The sequence below is a fragment of the Dinoponera quadriceps genome, unplaced genomic scaffold, assembly GCF_001313825.1.
Source record: "Dinoponera quadriceps isolate SergipeBrazil2010 unplaced genomic scaffold, ASM131382v1 scaffold169, whole genome shotgun sequence".
NCBI classification, from domain to species: Eukaryota; Metazoa; Arthropoda; class Insecta; order Hymenoptera; family Formicidae; genus Dinoponera; species Dinoponera quadriceps.
In genome coordinates, this window is record NW_014554270.1 from 87,084 (window position 1) to 108,630 (window position 21,547).

The window sequence follows — 21,547 nt, forward strand, 5'->3', positions numbered from 1 at the left end:
CCTTGAGATTAGCGTGCTATTTTTAATTCATGATAATTTTTAATATCTTTTAAATTAAAAATAAGATCTCAATGAAAAACTATTATGGTATAAAAGACTAATATGCAGATATTATACACAAATTTCAGAATAATTGACCATTTCGTTTCAAATTAACATTTATTATTGCAAAACAAATGTATAGGAATAGAATTTCACTTGATACCCAGTTCGACATTTTAATTACAGTTATATAACATCAAATGTAACAATAACTTTACATCGATGTTATAATTTCGAATTCGTAATGTAACTACAATATATGCACATATACATATAGCAATATAGAAATATGTATTGAAATTTTATAGAAATATGTATAGAAATATGTATATATAGAATATATGTGCTATATTGCAGTTAGATTGTGAAGTACAAAATTATAACATCGATGTAAAACTATTGTCACTTTGAAGTTATATATACAGCTGCAATTAAACATGTCGACTGGATGAAAACTAAATTTATGAGTAGCTCCTTTGATGCGCCATTGAAAATACGGTACTAATGAGCGATACATCCTTAAAGCCTCATGACACAGAAAAATATACTTAAATACTTGAAACAAGTGTCATTTGCATGCAGCACGTACTTTTCCGTGTGTAAGCAGTAAGCAAATTGACCAACCACAGTCGATTTTTCTCCTTACGATTCGAGAATACTCGACTGTGGTTGGTCAATTTGCCTATTGCTCGCGTCTCGCCCCACTTAAGTTTTTGTGTGTGCACCATGGGCCTAAATGCTGAGAGGAGCTCTCGAAAGCTTTATTTACTCGCCGTCGTGAGAGAATACTGATTTATTCTCGATCGTTTTCGATACACGTATACGGAGAACGGGAGAGTTTACCCCGCGGGGGAGGAAATATTTCACCGGGCGTCGCGTGTTTTTCCTCCGACGGATCGGCAGATAACGAAACGATAATTATCGCGAGTAATGCGTCCTCAAACACAAGCGGGGCTTTGAGTGCTTAACTTCCCGGGGTGCTCGCCACTTCTCCGCACAGCCCTTCGCGGTGGTACGAGTCCAAAGAGAGAACGGAGAGGGTTGCCTCTGAAGGCATACTCAGCCAATTAAAACGGCAGCCGAGTCCCCGCGTTTCATTTTTCTTCTCTCTATCCCACACACACGCAAGCTGGAGATTCTCCTTTCTTCTTCTCTTTTCGGCTATTTATTGTCTATCCGCGAGCGAGTGTGCGAGGGTGGCGTTCTCTCTTCGCTTCTTCTTGCGCCTCGGCGGCGACGATAGTACAGCTTGAATAATCGATACTTGCAAGCACTTCTCCGCCGCTGCACGCACGGCCATCGGCGTCTGCGAAACCTAATTGCGCGCTGTTCCGAGAACAAAGGAATTGGCGGTCTTTATAACGAACAACAACTACAACAGGGCGAATACCCCTTTCTCGACGTGACGAACCCCCGTTCCCTTTTTTTTTTCGGCTGCAGATCCGCGCCTCCCGCGGCACGCTCGCAGTCAATTGCGGGAAACGAGTTGCACGTAAATAAAAAGAGACAGCGAGGAAGAAAGACAGAGAGAAAGAGAGAGAGAGAGAGAGAGAGAGAGAGAGAGAGGGCAGGGAGGGAGGAAGTTGGGGGAGAAATATTAGTCGAGGAAAGGGACCTCGGAAATGTTGAGCGGCGTTAATACTCGCAACAGGGAAATCTCCCTCTCCTTCTCTCCTTTTCTTTTACGCAAAAGTATACAGGAATATACGATTATTAATTGTTAATTAGATATGTATATCGTATCGACGGAAAGTGAATTAACATTTCCACCGGTTTTATTAGACTCGGACAGTGAGCGTTAACAATCGTGCACGACAGCAAAATAAATAATGGAACAGATACCGGGCTAATATTATTACAGAATTTATATATATATGCGTGAGAGATAAAATAGAAATAACGCTACGTATCTATACCATCCTTTTTACAATTTCACTGAGTCGCAATCGCCGAGTCCGATCGCGCGCGGGCGAAAATATAACGAAACATCCGCCACAAAAGCCGAAGACGCTCGAGGACGCGACGTTTCCTCGTGACGGCTTCGAATAAAACTAATGCGCGTGATACCGATCATTTGCAACATAAACGCGCGCTTGATCATCTCACAATAATATATAGAGGTATATTACTAAACGTAAACTCTCTTTTCGTGCTTCGAGACGATAAAGCGGGTGCCGGGCGACACAGTCGCGTGAAGAAAATTCATCTACAGACTGATACGCGCGCGCAAACGATGCGTCGATTAAAAATTGTCAAGTACGGAATGGAACTGACGATCCATGGATCTCCGGCTCGTCGGAATGAGCAATATATACTTGTATATACTATATATATGTATGTATATGTATATTGTGGGGCTCTCTTATATTTAAGTTACTCCCAGTCCCGCGACCAAGCTACGTATTTACATCGAAGCGTGAGAGAATATGGCGAGTTGAATCACGATGAAAATACTACGCGTTTCCGTATAAAAAAAGAAAACGGTGACTGCCGTTTGGTTATCACACATTCGTGGTTACTGACGTACCTCGCTCGTAGTAATTCACGTCGACGTCGAAGTCTTCTCTCGCGTCGTACTCGTTCACTCGCGCGTTCAGGAATTGACGCTAGCGGTCGTCAACTCCGAACGGCATTGTACAAATATATCCACGTTAATGGGGTTCACATGAAATATTAAAACGTCAAAGCGAACGCCAGGTATAACTGACAGTCGGGGAGAGTTTGCGGCTTACAACGGTATATAGACTTTTATCGACGACGTTACGTTTATCGGGGCGAGAAATTATCGTGGGAAATGCAGAAGTACGAAACGTGGAGCGTGTATTACACAAGACTCGCAGAAGGTCCGATAGTGTATCCCCAGATTTGGAGTAATAAAATGGAGTCTCAAGTTCTGAATTAAAAACATTGGAAAATTGAATTGTAATGGGATACGCAACGACTTTACTCTAAGGGTGCGTTCTGAAATGTGCTGACAATAACCGACGGTTGTTGCTGAAATCAGCGTATTTCAGCCGTTCCGAGATTGCTGGCAGACTGTGGTAGCGCTGCAAATTGGAACGCATTTGCAGTATCATGCGGTATTAGCAGACAACGTACGTTCATGATATAACCGAACTTAAAGTGTGAAGAATGAATTATGGTCAATTTAAAAACAATTTTAACTGATGCATAATTATATGCATATTGTTGTAAATTTTATTGAAAATGATTTTCACATTTTCAAAGTTCATCATCAGATGATGAAAACACTTTAATCAAATGTTTTAATACACATATTAGTGACAAAACGAGGGTTATTGGTATTAAGGCGTGAAAAATAACATTGAGCGGTAGTCTTTCCTTCAGATGAAGCATTTAAAAAACATTTAAACAGCCAATCATATGCAATATTAAACTTGCATCTTGGGACGTGCGAAATCAGTCGGGAGTCAGCAGTTCCTCAGGACTTACTTTCGCCAAAAAGGCAGTACGTTTTACTACGCTGCAGCATATTGATCTGTCAGCACATTTCGAAACGCAACCTAAATAGCCGCGTCTTCCTCGACGGTGGTTCTCTTTTTCAAGAGTCCCGGCTGGATTCCTCTGCGCGAGACAAACCTCCGTACAAAGTATACGTTAAAAATGTTCATCGCCAGTCCGATGCGTGTGTGTGTGCGATTCTGCAATCTTTGATTGCCGATATCGATATAAAAGACGATCCGTCTCTTGGCGATTCGTTAACATTCATCACGACTGGACTTTCATCTCCTCGACGAAACCACCAGTGGGAAATCGCAATCGAGCGAATTAACTTAGCAAGTCCATGATATCTTGCGTGGACGAGTTCGGCTTATTCGCGGCCTGCGTACTGCCCGGCGACATGAAAGGCTGCATCGATCCGGGGAAGTTCAAGCTGGGCTTAATCTCCGGCTGCGTTGCGAACTTCGCCTGGCCCTCCCATTGCGAATACACGACGTTATTCTGCGGAGCGACCGGATTCCACATCGACGCGGACTGATCCGCGTTCCAGCTCATGGGCGCGTTGATTCCGTTGGAGTTCCAATTCATCGGTCTACCCGTCTGCATGGTCTGCGAGCTCAGCGTCGGAGACGTCAGGAATTGCGTCTGCGTCTGATTGATATTGTTGTTCTTGTTCCAGGACAGAGCCGCGGTGTTCTTGGCCGTGTAATCCGGCTGCGACATGCTGGGTCTCGACATGGACAGGTTCAGCTCGTCCAGATTGTTTTTCAGAAGAGTCGCCGTTAGATCCTTCGGCTGCGGCTTGGCGGGCTGCGACACCGCTTTGGGGGTCAATATGGACTGAGATTGCAACCTCTGGTGGGCTTCCTGCTGTTGAATCAATCTAGAAATGGAACGACCATTCACACGCTGATCACATCGCGTCGGGGTTGGATAAGTTCATTTTTATTTTTAACTGAGTTAAAAGTTGTCTAAACAAAAACCAACTTAATTAAAGGTAAAGTTAAAGTTAAATTAATTTATTGAGGTTAAAGAGTAATTTTGCAAAACCATGTGTATTCAATTTACGTGAAATATAATGAGAAAATAATCTATTGCAAGAGAATATCGAATATTTTTTGTGCTCAGAATTTGATAGAAAGAACGCTAGCGCTCACAGAGACGAAAGAAATTCTGCTGACATTATTTTTTATTTTTCTCACTTCCTACCATAAGCAGCTCGCAGTGATTTTAATATCGATGAATAATTTTAACTTATAAGAAAAAGTTAATGCATATTAAGTAACTAAGTAAAAAGTTAGTTTATTTAAAATTAACTAAGTTAAATTAAAAGCTACCGACTTTTAAAACTTAGCTTGTAAGTAATTATTATTCAACTCTGCATCGCGTGAACTAAAACGTAAAGTTTGTAGAAACCCGCGAAAACACACCTGAACTTGTCCTCCATGGTTAATCCGTTTTCGATGTTTACAGTTTTAAGATTAGCGTTCGCGGACGGCTTCTCCGGCGTTAGATTAATGTCGCTCAAGCTAGTGTTCTGCATGAAAGCGGGCGACGTCGCTTGGGAGAGCGCCTGGTCGAACTGCTGCGTCTCGCGACGCACCGCGTCCAATTGCCGCAACGCTTCTCGATGTTCGCTGGTCACTCGATTAATCATGTCGACCACCAGACTCGAAAGCGTCTCGTACTGAGGCATACTGAGATTTTGCTCTATGCAGAGAGGCAGCAGGAACGGTAATACCTTCGTCGCCAATATCTCTTTGCTCATACCCAACTTGCTGTGAGTAAGCAGCATCCTGTAAATGCCTGACGACACACAAAAAAAGATATTTCCATCAATATCCAAGAAGAAGACATATCTCAAAGCAAATTTAATTATTTTAATCGGATATATTTTTAAGTAATTTAAATTCATCTTAAAATAAATACTTTATAAATTAGAAATATTAATAAATAATAAGAGTTATTATATATTAACGAACTTCTTATTCATAAAATATTTATTTTAAGATAAATTTAAATTACTTAAGGATATGTGTGATTGAAGTAATTAAATTTACTTTAAGATAGCCTATGTCTCTGGCTTGCTTTGCCTGTGATAGGCCTAAGCCATATAACTGCACACTCAATCATGTATAATAAGATGGCTTTTAGTTCTGTGTCATAAAGGAATCTGTTTCCCGTTAAATAAATAAATAATAATTAATAATAAAATATAATTAATAAATAAACATATAAAGTAAATTTTATACAGGATAAAAGCTATGCACGTAACGAAAATTACCTATAATGGCCATCAAAATGGCTGGTTCGCCGGAATGAGGAACTTCCTGCAGAAACGGTAATATCTGATCGAACACCAGCCAGCGATCGAAGCTTGGCAACATCTTCGCAAGGCACAGCAAGCAGCTGACGCGAACACCAAGACTGCTGGTCTTCTTCCCTGGCGACAAGCATATTTTCTTCATTCGCGGCAATATGGCGTTCTTAATCACTGGTCCCTCGATCATCGTCACTATATTTGGCAATGCTGACAAGCAAAGTTCCTGGAGCTGTTCCCATTCGGATTCCAATGCACGCAGCAGCATAGGCACTATGTCGGTCTTAATGACGTCCGTAGGGCACAGCTTAAGCAGTAGATTGACTTGCTGCATGAGAACCAAGCTGATCTGGGAGAAAAATCGACATATACTCTTCTGTCACTTTGCTTTCATATTTTATAAAAAGACATATAAAAGTGAAAATAATAAGGATTACATATATTTCTTTATTTCATCGACGTTACATCAACGTCAGGAAAGGTTACCACAGAAAATTAATTTTGAAATTTCTTGACTTTTCCAGACGATAGTGAAGAATTTTCCATAAACAATATGTAATTTTAAATTTTAATATTTAGAAGGGATTGCAGAAAAGTAACTTATTAAAAGCAATACAAATAAAAAAATTAAGTAACATAATTCTGAACGCAAGTTGAGATCAATGAAATATAAACGAGTATTGGAAAAAAGAATGTAGTTATGACGGGAAAGGGCGATTGATTAAAAACGCTGAATAAAATTGACCAATCACATTCGATCATTCTCTTTACATTCGAGGAATAATCGACCGTGATTCGTCACTTTCCTTACTGCTTAAGTTTTTCTACGTGCCACGGCCCTAACATGTAAGAAATGATTGGTAAAATGCGCAAGTTTTGAACGCATTTGACTATAAATAACATAAAAAAATAAAAGTTAGATATAATATAAAAAAAAATTATAAATACCCTTTATATAAAATAAGAATATTTAAGAGAATTGTGAGCGAAGTTCAAAATTCCAGGCTCTTTTATATCTTTCCTTGTTTACCCCGGCCAATTTAAATTTCCATGACTTTTCCCCGTTCAAGTTCTGCGATTTTGGTTTGTCCATAGTTTTCCAACCTTGATGGGAGCGCGCGCTTACTTGTGGCGGATCTTCCAAAGCAAGAACAGGTTTCAAGCTGGGAAGGATATGTTCCCGAAATTCCTCCACTTCGGTAACCTCCATCACCTGCAGTATACTCGGCAATACGAATGGTATCATAGGTGGATTAACCAACTCCTTGTAGAGTGCGGGCAATACTCTGTGCAGTACGACTCTGTGGGGCAATTGCTTCAGGAGCTGCGGGAGTCCCTTGTAAAATTGCGACTTTTGGAGATTATCCCATTGGAACAATTTGTCCAAGTAATTCAGCGTCTTAACGCCGATGTCGGTGAAATATTCGATCTGCAATATTTCGATAGAAATTCAGTCGGTGGGTATCATCGGTCATTCTTCTCTCTCTCACTTTCGATCAGAGTTCTTCCCAGATATCGCTTCGAGAGAAAACTACCTTTATAAACTGATGGGCGTCTAATCTGAGTTCCGGACTGTGGCTCAGCATGAGCTTCACAGTGTCCCTGAGAGTCTCGGGAACTGGGAGCAGCTTCGCTGAGACGTTGGATCCCTTGAGACTCTCGAGGAAACGTCGACACTTCCCCAAGTCGCCGTGAGATTCGTAAAGTGTCTGATGTTCCGAGGAGTGTATCACGTATATTAGCATGCCCAGAGCAAAAATATCGCTCGGGGGTCCGTTGCTGCTCGCTAATATGCATTCAGGTGCCTGATAATTTAGGTGAGGTTGGACAACAGGAGGGAGTGTAGGGTCATATTCCAGATATGACCATGATGGCTACAATTAAGCAAATGCAACTTACATAAATACAAAATGCAGTAATTGAGTCAATATATCAGATGATTGAACAATTTATGAATCTGTCCTTAGTTGTTCCCTTTTATAGAATCTCTTTTGTAAGAATAAAATAACTCTACGTGTAGTTTTACCAATGGACAATTGATTGCCAGTCACTGAGATGTGTTGACATGGCTGGCAAACAGATGCCTTATCAGTTAATAGCCTTCACATACCTGCTTGCTATCTGAACTTTGATTTAAGGCACAGAAGTCAAAGCCAAATATCTTCCACGCTCCGTGAACATTAATAACTATTGATTCTGGACACAAATTTCTATGAAGCAGCTTCACATCGCCATGCAAAAATGCCAGACCTTCTCCTAACTGCAATAATCCATAGCGTATTTCTATGTCATGCAGCTTGTAATCTCTTAAGTTTGCTGGGGTTGGTTGAGGTATATTCTCATGATTACCTAAAATGTCCCCTAAATATTAGTCATATGATATCAACAGGATACAGATTACAGATGAATTCAATTTAACTTCAATAATAGTACATATACATATAGTACAAATGTTCAAAAAGTATCCTAGAGACATTTTGGAGATGGATCTGAAACATTTCTGAGACATCTCTAGAATATCTTTTGAACGTTTGTACTATATGGATAAACAATTAACTTGTAGCATCAAGTTTGGAGAAGGGTTTACTTACCTAATACATTAGCCAGACTAGCAAACACTGGTTCAGTCGCAAATGCGAGGCTGTCCCTCGATTCCTCCAGCGGATGTTGCACCGTCAAAACCTGCGGATGCCTCAGTTTCGTCAACTGCGTTACACCGCGCTTTAGAGTCTCCAGCACGAGTTCCCGATCCGCCTTGGCGGACCATCTCTCCAGCATGCGCTTTTCAAAAACAAAAATCGCGGCTTCTTGCTTGGTGGACTTCTTGTAACCGCTGTAGACCTTCCATAGCAAGCCCGGGCCGGCGCTCGCCACATGAGCGGTCGCTTCGAACTCCCGGGTCACGGGATTGCCAGGCAAAACGCTGGACAGCTGCGACAGACCGTACGCTGTGTTCTGAACCGTATTACTGATAGTGTTGCTGACCGTGTTTCGTAGCTTGTTCAGAACATCCATCCTGTCAGTTGTCACACGACGACGATGTCTCCATGAAAAGCCACGCGCGTATCAAGCGTCGGTTGCGATTATCCTATCGACGACGGACGAGGCGCCCCACCTGAATATGCGAGTATTCCTCTGGACGAATGTCACTTCAACGAGTGTCACCGCGAGCCACCGTCGTTATCGTCATGAATCAGAGGTGGGCGATCACTCCGCGATTATCAGTGACCGATCCGCCATTTTTCCGAAATACTTCCGAAGTCTCCGCTACGAGCCACCACCGTTCCCGTTAAGTCGGACCGATAAAAGTCAGAATCCACTTGATACCGCAAATGCTGCGACGCGCCAAATATCCAATCAGAGGCCACTTCACTTGGCGCTTCGAAGCGTTCGTAGTGGCGACGAGTGGATACTACTCGTAGCACGATTCCGCGATGAGTCGGACGGATCTCTTATCATCGAGTAACGTGACTCTCAGCGGTGAGCGAAAAGACTTTTTGTATTCTTAGAGCATCGTCAGACCACGAACGACGCGGAAATGCGGTTAACCCGGCTCGTCTGGCAACGTTGATAAGAGTGCGTCCAGCAAAGTGTTTTCGAGCATCGTTGCGTGTCATCGGCGGTCGAGCGAATTAACCTCGGGTCGACTGACATCTACAGTCAGGGATATCTGAAACTACGAATGAATGGCGTACGATTACGTTTGTTGAGGCGTTGATCCGCGTAGAGACGAGTACCGCTCGCATTTAGACATCCCGAAACGGACCGCGTCCTCTCGGTGACGTGACGATGAACGATGGTTAAAGGGACACGTACGCTCTTCTCGGGTATTTCTTCCAGGTGCGTCCGTGCTCTCACGGATCACGAATGATGCACACACGCGCTCCTAAGCGGATTAATTGATTAACGCTTGCTTTTTGAATTGCAGCATATTACATCACTGCAGCGTTGCACATCGGGCTGCACACTGTCGCCTGAGTGTTTTAATTCTGCGCTGAGGATTAAGTTCCTGCGAGCTACCAACATGTCCGCTACAGTGAATTTAAAATACACCTGTGTAAACGATCTCATACAAGCGGCTAAGGTTGACTATATGAAGAAGGAGCCACGCGATGTATGCCTGAGATTGACTGGTATGAGACAGAAATCTGATGCTGCCAAGAAAGAAGGAGACGACGAGACTGCGTATATTATGTTGAAGAGATGGTTGGACACAGTCGAGTGGCTGAAGAGGCATAGGGATTACAAGGATGGCAAGATGACTTATTCTCCGAATATAACTGTCGATCAGGTACAAAGTATACGTTGTGCTATGGCGATCAGCCGAATACTTGTGTTCTGTATAGACTGCGAAATATATAAACCGATGTTTATACATTCTAGATAAATGAAGTGAGAAACGTACTTGCAGACTTGAGGCAAAAGTTACAGTTACGCTATGATCATTCCAAGAAGTCATCTCGCAAAGATACGATAGAACAGATGGAAATAGAAGTGGACGGTGTGGAAGCCACAGAGGCCTATACGCCAAGTACAGACATTGGTTTGAAATTACCTGAGACCCCAACCGACGATCCTATATATGGCGACAAATTTATATCATGCGATCAGTTGTATTCGTTAATTAAAATAGACGGTAGATGCTTGGTCATTGACATCAGGCAGAAGGATCAGTATGAAAGCTCCAGAATATTGTCCGAGAAATGCATCAACATTCCACAATCGGAAATCGAATTAGGGTAAGCAAATGATTTTGTACGGTAGCTTTCCATACTTTTGTATTTTGTGACTTTACTAAGGATGTTTCTCTCGAGTCTGGGTAGAATTTTGTCAGAATGCAAGTGTCACGACATCTGAAATGCTGTTCATGATGCATTCGCTTTCAGAAAACTGGCCAGTCATTTGTTAAAATATCTCCATAAAGATAATAAGCGTTCGTTCCAATTATTCAAGGAACGATCTGCACAGTACGTGGACGTTGTGATCTTGTTGGATTGGAACACTACACAGGAGACTCTGACGCCCGCCAATAGGTTGAATACATTGATGACCATTTTAGAGAAATGGGACCCTGGCGTGAGGTACAAGAAGATCACGATTCTCAACGGAGGATACCAGGAATGGCTGGCGAGGTATCCGGCGTTCGCGACGAATCCAAAGGTGATAGTGTCCGAGTTGGACAGCGTGGCGAACGAGATCCTGGACACGATCGAGTATCCGGAGTGGCTGAACTCTGACGAGGATGACGAGCTGAAGAAGTCGCGCAAATTGAACAACGCGAAAGTCTTCAACAAGAACAACACGGACGTGGAGATGATTCACGGCAACAACAAGTCGGCGCCCAAGCACGCCAGGTCGAACAGCAACGACGCCGTTACCACGGTTAAGCCTAAGAACTTCACTAGTCACGTAACGATATCAATCGACGGCAAACGGTCATCCCGGGGCGACAACGTGATGAACGGGCAGCGAATCAACAGTCCGGACTCGTTACCTCAGCACAAGACAATGTCGAATAAGTTGCCGCAAAACGAGGTGAACGCGAAACCGGTGATCGATCGCAGCAATAAGCCGGTTACCCTCAAGCCGACGTACGATCCGCGGTGTAAGGAGGTGCTCAGGTTCATGAAGGACCTGCACGATCTGACCAAGTCGAAGATAAAACTGGCGAACGAGCTCTTTGACCACGAGTACCAGCTGTGCGCGCAGCGCGACGACAAGTACCGGGACATCAACGATGAGAAGTATCTGCAAAAGGAGATCAAATCTCTGAAGGTCAAACTGGAGGACATGGTAAGTTCGCGTGAGTTCGATCGGGTTTTGCGTCTCGGGTCGGCTCGTGATAATTCCGTGTGTGTTGCAGCACGAGATGTACCTCAAGATCGAGAACGAGTTTAACGAGTACAGCAAGGAGCAGGGTGCGATCAAGTTTAATCTCTCCGATGACAATGAGAAGAAGAATCTTGAGCTTAATCTGTCCATGATGAAAACGGAGATCAAGAGCATCGAGAACAAGCGAAAGAAGCTGCAGGAGTACGTATATATTGGGTTGATGTAACAGTTCGTTTCGTTCCTCAATACTTATAACTCAGGGTATTTGTTACTACTTGGAAAAACTTGGGTATTTATTTACTTGAAAATATCACCAGCCAATTAAATAGGCGTCGTTTTGTTCGATGACCTGCCATCTTTCTCTTGTAGCTGCACGATCCTACGTCCGTAAAAATTCTAAGACTTCTGAGCGAAGATTTGATTAAAAAACAGAACGAACTTTTGCATCAAGCCAACTTTCACTTCAAGTTGGTGCGCGGACTTTGATGCGCGCGTTTCTGAATTTCTCCGGATAACTCATCGGTCAAGCTTGTGACAACGTCGTGTTACACGTCGCGTTCTTGCAGGGAATTCATGGAGAGAGAGCACAGGGAGGTGTCGATGAGGCAGAACGACAATGACATTCACAAGGAGCCGTTGAAAACGGACGGCTCGTCCATTAACACCGGCCTGGAGCGTTCTTACTCGAGCCCGAACTTGCTGCAGGTACGCACGGTCCCGCGGTTACTCTCGTTGACCGGTCCAGTTTTCTTTTGTTTAATCTATTTACAATGGCAAAACTCATAATTACCCACGAACGTTTCTGCGTAATTCCATTAGTTGGGGGATCGTAAAGCACCTCAGGTAGATAGAACTTCTAAGCCGCATATATCGCCTCGCAATCAGAATGGATCTATTGGGAATGAAAACGTCAAAGTGTCTCTTAGTTGGGGAAATCGGGAGGAACGAATGACGCCTATTCACGGCAATGTTGTAAGTACTCAATTCGGACAAAGATTGTGCGCGGGCGCTTTACCGGCTAGGCCGACCGCGGGCTTACAGAGATGATCTCGCAGCTTCCGCTTTCACTGTCGCGAGCATCGGAGGTCCGTCTTTCATGATTATTAATCGTAATTAATCACACATATGGTGTCGGGTTCTCAATCTTCCGTTTCATGTAACGCTTGGCATTGATCGCGTGCGAATGATTCCGGACTGCAAGTGATATATAATAACGGCATGACAATAGTACCGTAATCTAACAATGAGGGGGATATTAAAGAAAGTACTATTCACCGTTACGACGCAGTATTTCAAGTACTTGGAGATAGAGGTATTCATAGTCAAATCTCGTACTTAAGGTCGTCTCAAGACGTTCATCTTCAGATATCGTACGGATTGTTTCAGATAACACAGTTATGCAACCTTTGAGCGATTATCGCCTTTGATCGAGGTATTCTTTTAGATTCATGAGTCCTGGCCCACAATCTTACTGTAAGTCGTAAGCCACAAGAAGTTGACCAATCACAATCGATTATTCTTCTCACATTCGACTGGTCAATTTCTTACGATTTACGGCTTAAAGAAAAATTGTGGATCAGGGCTGATGAATCTAAAAGAATATTCCGATGACAATGAGCTAACTGTTGTGTTTCCTGAACGCAGCTTATAGCTCTACAGTGTATGTGAAGATGAATTTAAGGGGGGTATGTAATCAAAAATGTTGTGACATACAGTCCATCCAAATTATTGCTTTAACAAGGTAAAAATGTTAAGAAGTGCTATATTAATAAGATGAATATGTTAATTTAACATATATTTGTGTATGCAAAGAAGTGTTAGATTCGAGTAAATAATTACTCCAATACTTCTTAGTTCAAATTTTTGCTTCGTTTAAATCATTTTACTTGGATAATTTATTTGGAAAATATTTTATTTGGATCAATTGAATATTACTTGATTCAAATAAAACTTTACTAAAGAATATAGAAGTAATTATTTACTTGAATCTAGCACTTTTTTTCTGTGTACTTTTTAACATGTTCCCCTACTGAGGTACTTTTTAACATGTTTCCCCTTACTGAGTAACACAAAAATCTCGGTGAACTGTTTTGAACACAAAATTTTTTATTTTTTAAGAAAGAAATTTGAACTCGCGAGATACCAATAAAATTCAACTCGTTACCTCGGTCATAGGAATTAATTGAATGCAAAATCCTTCATTGACGGTCTTAAATATATCTTAAATATAAGATCTGACTATATGAATATTATAGTTGTGAGGAAACGATTTTACGTATACACTGTTTCTGTTTCAACTCTGTTTCCGTTCTTCCTTTTTTTCTTGTAGTTTCGTTCTATTGGGTATGGGAATAAGTTTCCCATTATGGAGAGATGTCGTAGTAGCACTGCTTGTGTGATTGTTAAAACGGCATTCAGTTTCAGTTCAGATTCAGTTAAGATTCATTTCTTATAAAGGTATCAAAAAAGGTTCAAAAAATGGCTAGAAGAATGGATCGCTTCAAAAGAATAAGATTTCTTCCTTCGAGCAATCCGTTTATTACCTAAAAGGTGGGAGAAAGTTGTCGCTTTCGATGGAGCGTACTTTGAATAACACTTTGTATTGTTTTGTTTAAATAAATACCTCTTTTTCATTAAGAAAGGGTGGAAACTTATTCCCATACCCAATATTATTTCTGGAATGCGGGAGTCAATAATCATTTTCTCTCATCCACCTTCTCTCTTACTCTTCTCTTCCATTTTATTTTCACGTAGACATATATCGAAAGAAGATTCGTATCGATCCGTACAGTTACTACAAGTAGAGTTTCATCCGGGAAGCATGTCGAAAAATTTGTTTGTTTGGATTATTCCGATAAAAATGGTGTTTTTTTAAACACCATTCCAGCGGTTTGAACAGGTCAGATGAATATAATGGTGTCGCCACACTACAAGCCGCCACGAGGGTACAGGCAAAGAACGGCCGGTCAAGACACGATGTGTTCCACGATTTTCGCACAGAGTTGCGAGGAAGCGATGAAATTCCGTGATCTCTGGTGCACGCGCTCCATCGTCACGTTGTGCCATATTGTACAAAGGTGATATGCGCACTTGTGTGGCGTAGAGTGCGACTCAACACACGCGGGGTTTCTCAATCCTATCCGTAGACGAACTTCCACCGATTACCACCGCAGTACACGTGCAAGTGTTCGTGCAACATTTGACGCGTGGTCGTTCGCCGGATCCGGGAATATCGGGAGTATCTAACCGCTCGCGAGATTTTTATCCTCACAAAGCTGCAAAGAGACGTATTTCGATCGAAGAGAGGGGCGTTAGTCGCCCGACAGAAGGGGAGAAAACGATCGGTCTGAAATAATATTGCATTTCTTACATATTTTAATATTACGATATTTGTTCAGTGCTCGATTCTCGGCCGCTTATCGATTTGTATATTGGCAACGATAGAATGTTCGCTCGCAAGCTGATGCGCGATAATACAGTCAAGCACGCGCACGAGTACAGTACTTATTATCTCGTGATAAAATAATACCTCGACGCGGGGCGGCGAAAATGGCTAAACGATGGTGAATCTTCAGAGGAAATTCACTCCGCTGCAATTGTTTCATTATTTCAGAAAGGTGGGGTTTTAGATCATATTTCTGAGATGGTGGGTCTCATACTAAGCTGATAATGCGAAACTATGGCCGGTATTCATAGTCAGATCTTAAGACTGTTTTAAGTTCGCCTTAAGATACTGTTCGGGTCGTTTCATTAATTACAGCGCATCTGAAGATGAATTTAAAACGGTCTTAAATATAAGATCTGACTATAAATATCGGCCTATGAGAGACGAAAGAAACGTACATCATTGACATATCGACAGACGCGATAAAAAAATTATTTATTATATTAAAAATATTTATGTGTGATTATGATTAAAATAGAAAATTATATAGATCCGACTATGTCGGAATTACTTCTCACGTGGAGCCGACGATCTGACGAATATTAAACTCGCAAAATCCCGCGACCGTTCGAACGCCCGGCGCGTTTCATCGGGAAAGCGGCTGAACGGTAAACGGTAGGCTGGTCTTCGTAGATATGTCGAAGCGAGTGCGTTCTAAGGTTTGATTGACCATCGCGTGTCGATGTAAATAGATCGATAATCCCCCTCGCTCTTAATTACGTTACGCGGAAAGTAGATCGCGCAGTCCGCGACTGAGCGAATTTCGCTCTTTGGGGAAGGTTCGACGCGCAGTCATTGCCGCGTCGTGTCCGGAGATTCGGCGTTTTAATTCCAACGATCGCATGTCGTACAGTGTAACGTAGGGTTTGTTTTCTATTCCTGCACTGGGATTGCAGTGAACTGAACTAGTGCGAGCCGGAACTGACGTGAGTGTAAACGTGCAGAGCAAGGAGTAAAGAACGTTTTAGTGCAAGAATAACACGGCGCATCACATTTGCACATCTAATACCCGTTTCTACCATCACGATTTGAATCTAATCGATGGTTAACTCCATGGAATCGACCAATGATGACCGTATAGTAAACGTCTCAAAGTGTAAACTTTCAAAATAGAAGTGATGGACTTCGGTCATTTAGGTGTATTGCTTCGCACGTCCATACGTATCGTGAATATTGGTATGAAAGTACAATAATTTTGACTAACGATAAACAACTAACGATATAGGCTAGTTGATGTTTCTTGCATTCTTGCATTCTTACTCGAAAATGTTATTTCGATTGCCCTTGTATCGCTTGCATCGGCTCCAGATCTAAGGTCCGTTTTCTTGAATAAAGACTGCACTAGAATTTCGTTCCTTTTTCCTTCAACGCTAACTTATATGTTTGTCTCATTCTAACGGTAAAAAGTGCCTAGGAACAGAAAACAGACCTCTAGTACAGTCAGTTCAGCGAACTATTCTGAATTCTGCTGTTCTGGAAGAGTTTTAGTAGAATGACTGACTTCTATTTTTAAGACAATGTCTTATGCAATCAATCTTTGTTTAATTTATCATTTTTCACTTTTTTACATTATACATACCTTTTATATTATACAGTGGCTAATTATTATTTATAAATAGAACGTCCTTTTAGTCGAAGACTCAAGATACAAGATAGTCATTGGGTGTTACTTAAAGACAAAGACTTCAAGTGTAAAACATTGTCTTGGACTGATGAGTCAGCCATTCTGCTAAAGTCTGAATAGAAAAAATAGCGTCGCTGACATCAGGTTCTTGAGTGAAAAATGGATCAGTATACACTTCTTGAACTAATGCAGTCAGTGCAGGAATAGAAAACAAACCCAAAGTCGCGTCAAATACAGTTTCTCCCGTGCGTGGATGTTACGCTCGCGACGGGAAGTTGGCGGAAGTCCGCCTCGGGAAGTCCTCGCGCTCGGACACTGCCTGGAGCAGGCACTCGGGATTAAGATGGAGTACTATGTATAAGAGACGGGTCGTCAAATTTCGGTGTATCTTCCGACGGAGAATTCTCATCAAGGTAGTTGGTCCGTCAATCAAACCGTTTTCTTACGAATCCCTTGAAATTTTAGCCGCATATCGATGGAAATACCATTTATACATCTATAAAATTAGAGAGTGATTGACCATTCAGAAACTGAGATATTCGCAACTAAAAATATGATATTTCTTATATTTTCTTGAGGTTAATGTCTTTTTTCAACTTGTATTTTTAATTTCTTCTAAAACGCACGTAGGATTTTAATAAAAAAAAACTACTGTGATATTAAGGACTAATATTAGAGACATTGTATAAAAATTTCAGAATTATTGACCGTTTTGTTTTGAAAATATAGCCATAGGAAATTTGTAGTAATGCCCGTGATATATATGTACATAATACATATATTTAAATATTTACGTACCATTTTCTATTATATGTATATCTCTATTAGCTGAACTGACGTATGAATAAAGCATTAACGAGAACAATAAAAAATCAGTAACACATCTCCGTGTTTGTTAATATTGTGTGTATACTTGTCTTAATTTCGCTCAGAATTAACGTTTATTACTTAGATAGTTAAAGTTGTAGGAAAATATATATTTTTTTTCAATAAATAATAAATTTATATTAAGGGCCCCTTAATATCGCTCCTTGAAAATCTGATACTCTACCTGGACCAACTACATACTATCTTTTGCTATCATGCGCAGAGTGTGTGTCTGCGTTACGGTTGCGATCGTGCCCGTATTATATTAGACGATTATATGCATCTCGTCAACCAGCGTAAAGCCTGGCCTCCTTGTTACTTGCAGCATCCGGGTATAACCGGCCTGAAGAACTTGGGCAATTCTTGTTACATGAACAGCATCATTCAGTGCCTGAGTAACACGACGCACTTAGCGAAATACTTCACCGACAACTCGTACGCGGACGATCTCAACACGAGTAACGATAACATGACGCAGGGCCAGGTCGTGGAGGAGGTGGCTCAAGTGATCAAAGCGCTGTGGAGAGGTCAATACAAGAGTATATCCCCTCACGATCTCAAGGTATTTTTCTTCAGCTCTTGCCCCAGGTTCTCTCCCGCTTTAGTTTCAGCTAGCTTTAAGAGAGTCATTACTCAGAGAAAGAATTAGCCATAGGAGTTAAGATCCAATTGTGGCAGCTAAAATGTGTCTTTGAAATTGGGATTGCTACTGTCGTTGCTACCACAACTAAAGAAACTAATGGGTAAAATGGGCTAATTTTTAAAAAAGTGTAACGTATAAATGTAAATTATAAGAAGTGTAACGTAAATTTTATATGCGTAATCTTACGTTTTTTTGGGTCGCTGAATATGATGGTAGCATTTTTATTTGTCTAAAATGGTCAAAATTCGTCTTAAAAAAGTCGAAATAAATCACTTTTTTTAAAAATAGTAATGTGGTTAGTAACGATTTCGTTCCAATTATTTAATTACCTATATTGTAGTTTATTCGTTGTCATCAGAATCTGAAATTAAATATATTAATCCGACATAAAATATATTATTTAAATATTCACTAAAAACAAGTGGAACTTCTGAGGTAATGTGGAAGTCCGCTATTAGCCATTTTAATATCCCCTAAAATTGCATTTTATCTCTAATAATAGCTAATACATTTAGTTGCGGTAACAACGACATTAGCCGTCCCTATTTTAACTGCCACAGCTAGATTTTAGCTCTCGTAGCTATTTTTTTTTCTCCAAATGAAGGCAGTTATTTTCTTCACTTTCCTTATTTTCTTCACTTACGCTTCGGTGAAAGATTAGGTATTTTGGCTTTTATTTCGATCTTCATACGTAATCCTTTTGATATTTACACGACTGACCATCTTGTTACCAGGTCGCGGTCGGGCAGTATAAATTGCAATTCGAGAGTTACGAGCAGCAAGACTCCCACGAGTTTCTCACGTTCCTTTTAGACTGGATGCATAATGACCTTAAGAAGGTAAGAGTGTTCGTTGAGGACGCGTAAACGTAAGGGAGAAAATAGCGAAGATATTAGAGCTCCTCTCCTTTCACTCGTAGGAATCAAAAATGCCGATTGAGATGACCAACGCGGAGAAAGAATGGGATAAGGCGATGAATTCGCAAAAGTCCATTATATCGGACCTGTTTTTCGGCCAATTGAGGTCTACCATCACATGTTCGTCCTGCAAACAAGACAGCACCACGTACGAGACGTTTAACAGTTTAACGATGTCGCTGTCTCATTCTAATCGATGTACCTTGAATGTGAGTATATTATTCACTGAAACAACGGGCATACGGAAAAAAGGAATTAGCTGTCCATATAATACAACTGAAATTTAGTTACCTTTTAGCGATGTGAGCTAAAAACTAGGTATAGGGACAAAAGAACTAGCTAATTAACTGAAATTTTACTGTGGTAACTAGTTTTTAGCTGTGAGAGCTAATTTTTTTTCCATGCGCAATCAGAGGGATTTACATGAAAATTAATTATCGGCATTTTAAGATCCTTGCATACGTAACGCGATATAAGCGATTGAATAAGTGATTCACTAAAATAATTTGTTATATCACTTATTAAGTAAGAGAGATACACTGATATTCGCGACAATCGTATCCCTTGTGTGAGGATGATTCGCTTTGCTGTGTCAGGATTGCATGGAAAAGTTCGTGACAGGACAGAAGGTGAACGGCTGGAAGTGTCCCAAGTGCCAGACGCCCCGCGACGCGACGAAGAAATTCGACTTCGTCAAGCTCGCACCCATCGTCGTGGTCCACCTGAATCGCTTCGCCGAGAGCGGCGGGTGGCTGGAAAAGCGCAACACCGCCGTCGACTTCCCCCTCTCAGGATTCAACTTGAAGCCTTACCTCGTCTCGGAGAACCCGACGGCTATGTCGAACAACATTCGCAATTACAATTACACCCTGTACGCGATGTCCAATCACTATGGGACGATGGACGGCGGTCATTACACGGCTTTCTGCAAGAACGCCACTCAAAACAAGTACGTGTGGCGAAAATCTTTTTTAGTGCACATAAATTATAGGAAGGTCATAGATAACAGGCATAATTAGAATTAGAATTATGAAAATAGGGAGCATGTGATTATATATCAACAAGTATAGAATGGATGTAGATGCAAAATTAGATAAAAAATTAGATAACGAAATGAGTAAAAATCTTTTTTAATTTCCAAATTTCAAGATCTTAATTTTTCGAGACAATGTATATCTTCCCACTTTTCTTTTGCTTACGATTTTTTACACGTCTCTCATAAAGAGGCCCAGCCCTCCCGTATACCGTGACTCGACGATGATAATTATAATTGTAATCATGAATATATATATATATATATTTACAGATGGTACAAGTACGATGATCAAACTGTCACAGAGGTGTCGCCGAACCAGGTGAAGTCTCAGAACACGAGTGCCTATTTATTGTTTTACACGTCGTTTCCGAACACGATCATGTAGTATGAGGACGCGAACGGAGGAATCAAGAATCGATCGTGACACCCGTCTCGAAAGTCTTCAGCGTGATATTACTTAAGAGAAGCATCATACAAGAAGGAATATGATCTTCGACGCTCTGTAGATATTATATCGGTTACATCGTCGGTTTTAAGTAAAAAGTCATTAACTAGCATCGCGAAGATTTTAAGAGAGAGAGAGATAGAGAGAGAGAGAGAGAAAGAGATTCTTTCGACAAGCTTTACTGGCCTCTATTGACAACTTTGTTGCGTAACGTTCCATTGCACAATTTGATTGTAACGAAAGGAAAAGCGAGTGAGCGTGAAGAGAAATTGCGTTAGAAATGTTGGCCGATTTCTTTTTCCTCGCAGACTTCGACGAGTCCGTCGTCACGAGCCATCTACCTCAAAATAACCGGCAAAAAGATCACACACGGAAGAAACAATTTTGCTGGGACGGCAAATTGCTTGTTAATATAATGACAGCGGAAAGATTTGTTATTAATTTTTGGTTACGCCTAAACAACGTTTTGTTGCAACAGTAAGATTATTTTCTCCGTGTAACAAATCTTTTCGCTGTCACTGTATCAATGAACAATTTGCCGTTCCAGGAAAACTTTTCTCCCCGTGCAGTGCTTGACTTTTTCCGCAAGACCGACGATATAATTAGTACGATAAATCCTATGCGCGAGCGAACGTATAGGGCTGTGACGGTATTAAAAGCTTTATTGGTGCTGGAATTTCGTTAAGAATATGTAAATAAGTAGGAGTACAGCAATTTCTCGATATTTCCATTGCAGTCTATCGCGCTAGAGGGGATGCGAAGTGTAGTTGTGTTCGAGAATATTTTAATATGTTGTATAGCTTCGAAATATTATATATATATACACGTGTGTGTGTGTATATATATACACACACGTGTATATATATTGTACCGACATATATCTAGATATGTATACATATATATTATATTAGTCA

At 41.1% G+C, this 21,547-nt stretch overlaps 2 protein-coding genes across 4 annotated transcripts; one reads left to right on the forward strand and one right to left on the reverse strand.

Annotated features, from left to right (window-relative positions):
• Positions 1-1,777: 1,777 nt before the first annotated feature.
• On the reverse strand, positions 1,778-9,081 carry LOC106740935 (SCY1-like protein 2). The gene is made up of 7 exons (XM_014612424.1): positions 8,416-9,081; positions 7,935-8,173; positions 7,360-7,698; positions 6,951-7,253; positions 5,789-6,173; positions 4,935-5,310; positions 1,778-4,387 (listed from the first exon to the last, which is right to left on the reverse strand). The coding sequence occupies exons 1-7, from the start codon at positions 8,837-8,839 to the stop codon at positions 3,832-3,834; spliced, it is 2,622 nt and encodes an 873-aa protein (XP_014467910.1). The 5' UTR covers positions 8,840-9,081; the 3' UTR covers positions 1,778-3,831.
• Positions 9,082-9,219: 138 nt separating this feature from the next.
• Positions 9,220-21,482, forward strand: LOC106740921 (ubiquitin carboxyl-terminal hydrolase 8-like). 3 transcript variants are annotated; one of them, XM_014612394.1, is made up of 12 exons: positions 9,220-9,664; positions 9,753-10,115; positions 10,208-10,563; positions 10,711-11,617; positions 11,688-11,857; positions 12,223-12,361; positions 12,476-12,628; positions 17,918-18,154; positions 18,970-19,074; positions 19,155-19,361; positions 19,749-20,101; positions 20,459-20,573. In XM_014612394.1, exons 2-12 carry the CDS (start codon positions 9,849-9,851, stop codon positions 20,571-20,573), a joined length of 3,009 nt encoding a protein of 1,002 aa, XP_014467880.1. In that variant the 5' UTR covers positions 9,220-9,664; positions 9,753-9,848. The 3 variants fall into 3 exon arrangements, with proteins under 3 accessions (XP_014467880.1, XP_014467889.1, XP_014467898.1); XM_014612403.1 differs by having other exon boundaries at positions 9,231-9,304; XM_014612412.1 differs by lacking the exon at positions 9,220-9,664 and having other exon boundaries at positions 9,849-10,115; positions 20,459-21,482.
• Positions 21,483-21,547: the final 65 nt, after the last annotated feature.

Excerpts from the sequence above, each read along its gene's own strand:
- LOC106740921 (XM_014612394.1), top strand. The coding sequence starts at position 9,849 with ATGTCCGCTACAGTGAATTTAAAATACACCTGTGTAAACGATCTCATA. Across the intron at positions 19,075-19,154 it reads TGCATAATGACCTTAAGAAG|GAATCAAAAATGCCGATTGA; the intron begins GTAAGAGTGTTC and ends TTTCACTCGTAG. Across the intron at positions 20,102-20,458 it reads AAGAACGCCACTCAAAACAA|ATGGTACAAGTACGATGATC; the intron begins GTACGTGTGGCG and ends ATATATTTACAG.
- LOC106740935 (XM_014612424.1), bottom strand. The coding sequence starts at position 8,839 with ATGGATGTTCTGAACAAGCTACGAAACACGGTCAGCAACACTATCAGT. Across the intron at positions 7,699-7,934 it reads AAAGTTCAGATAGCAAGCAG|CCATCATGGTCATATCTGGA; the intron begins GTATGTGAAGGC and ends GCTTAATTGTAG. Across the intron at positions 5,311-5,788 it reads CATTTTGATGGCCATTATAG|GCATTTACAGGATGCTGCTT; the intron begins GTAATTTTCGTT and ends GTGTGTCGTCAG.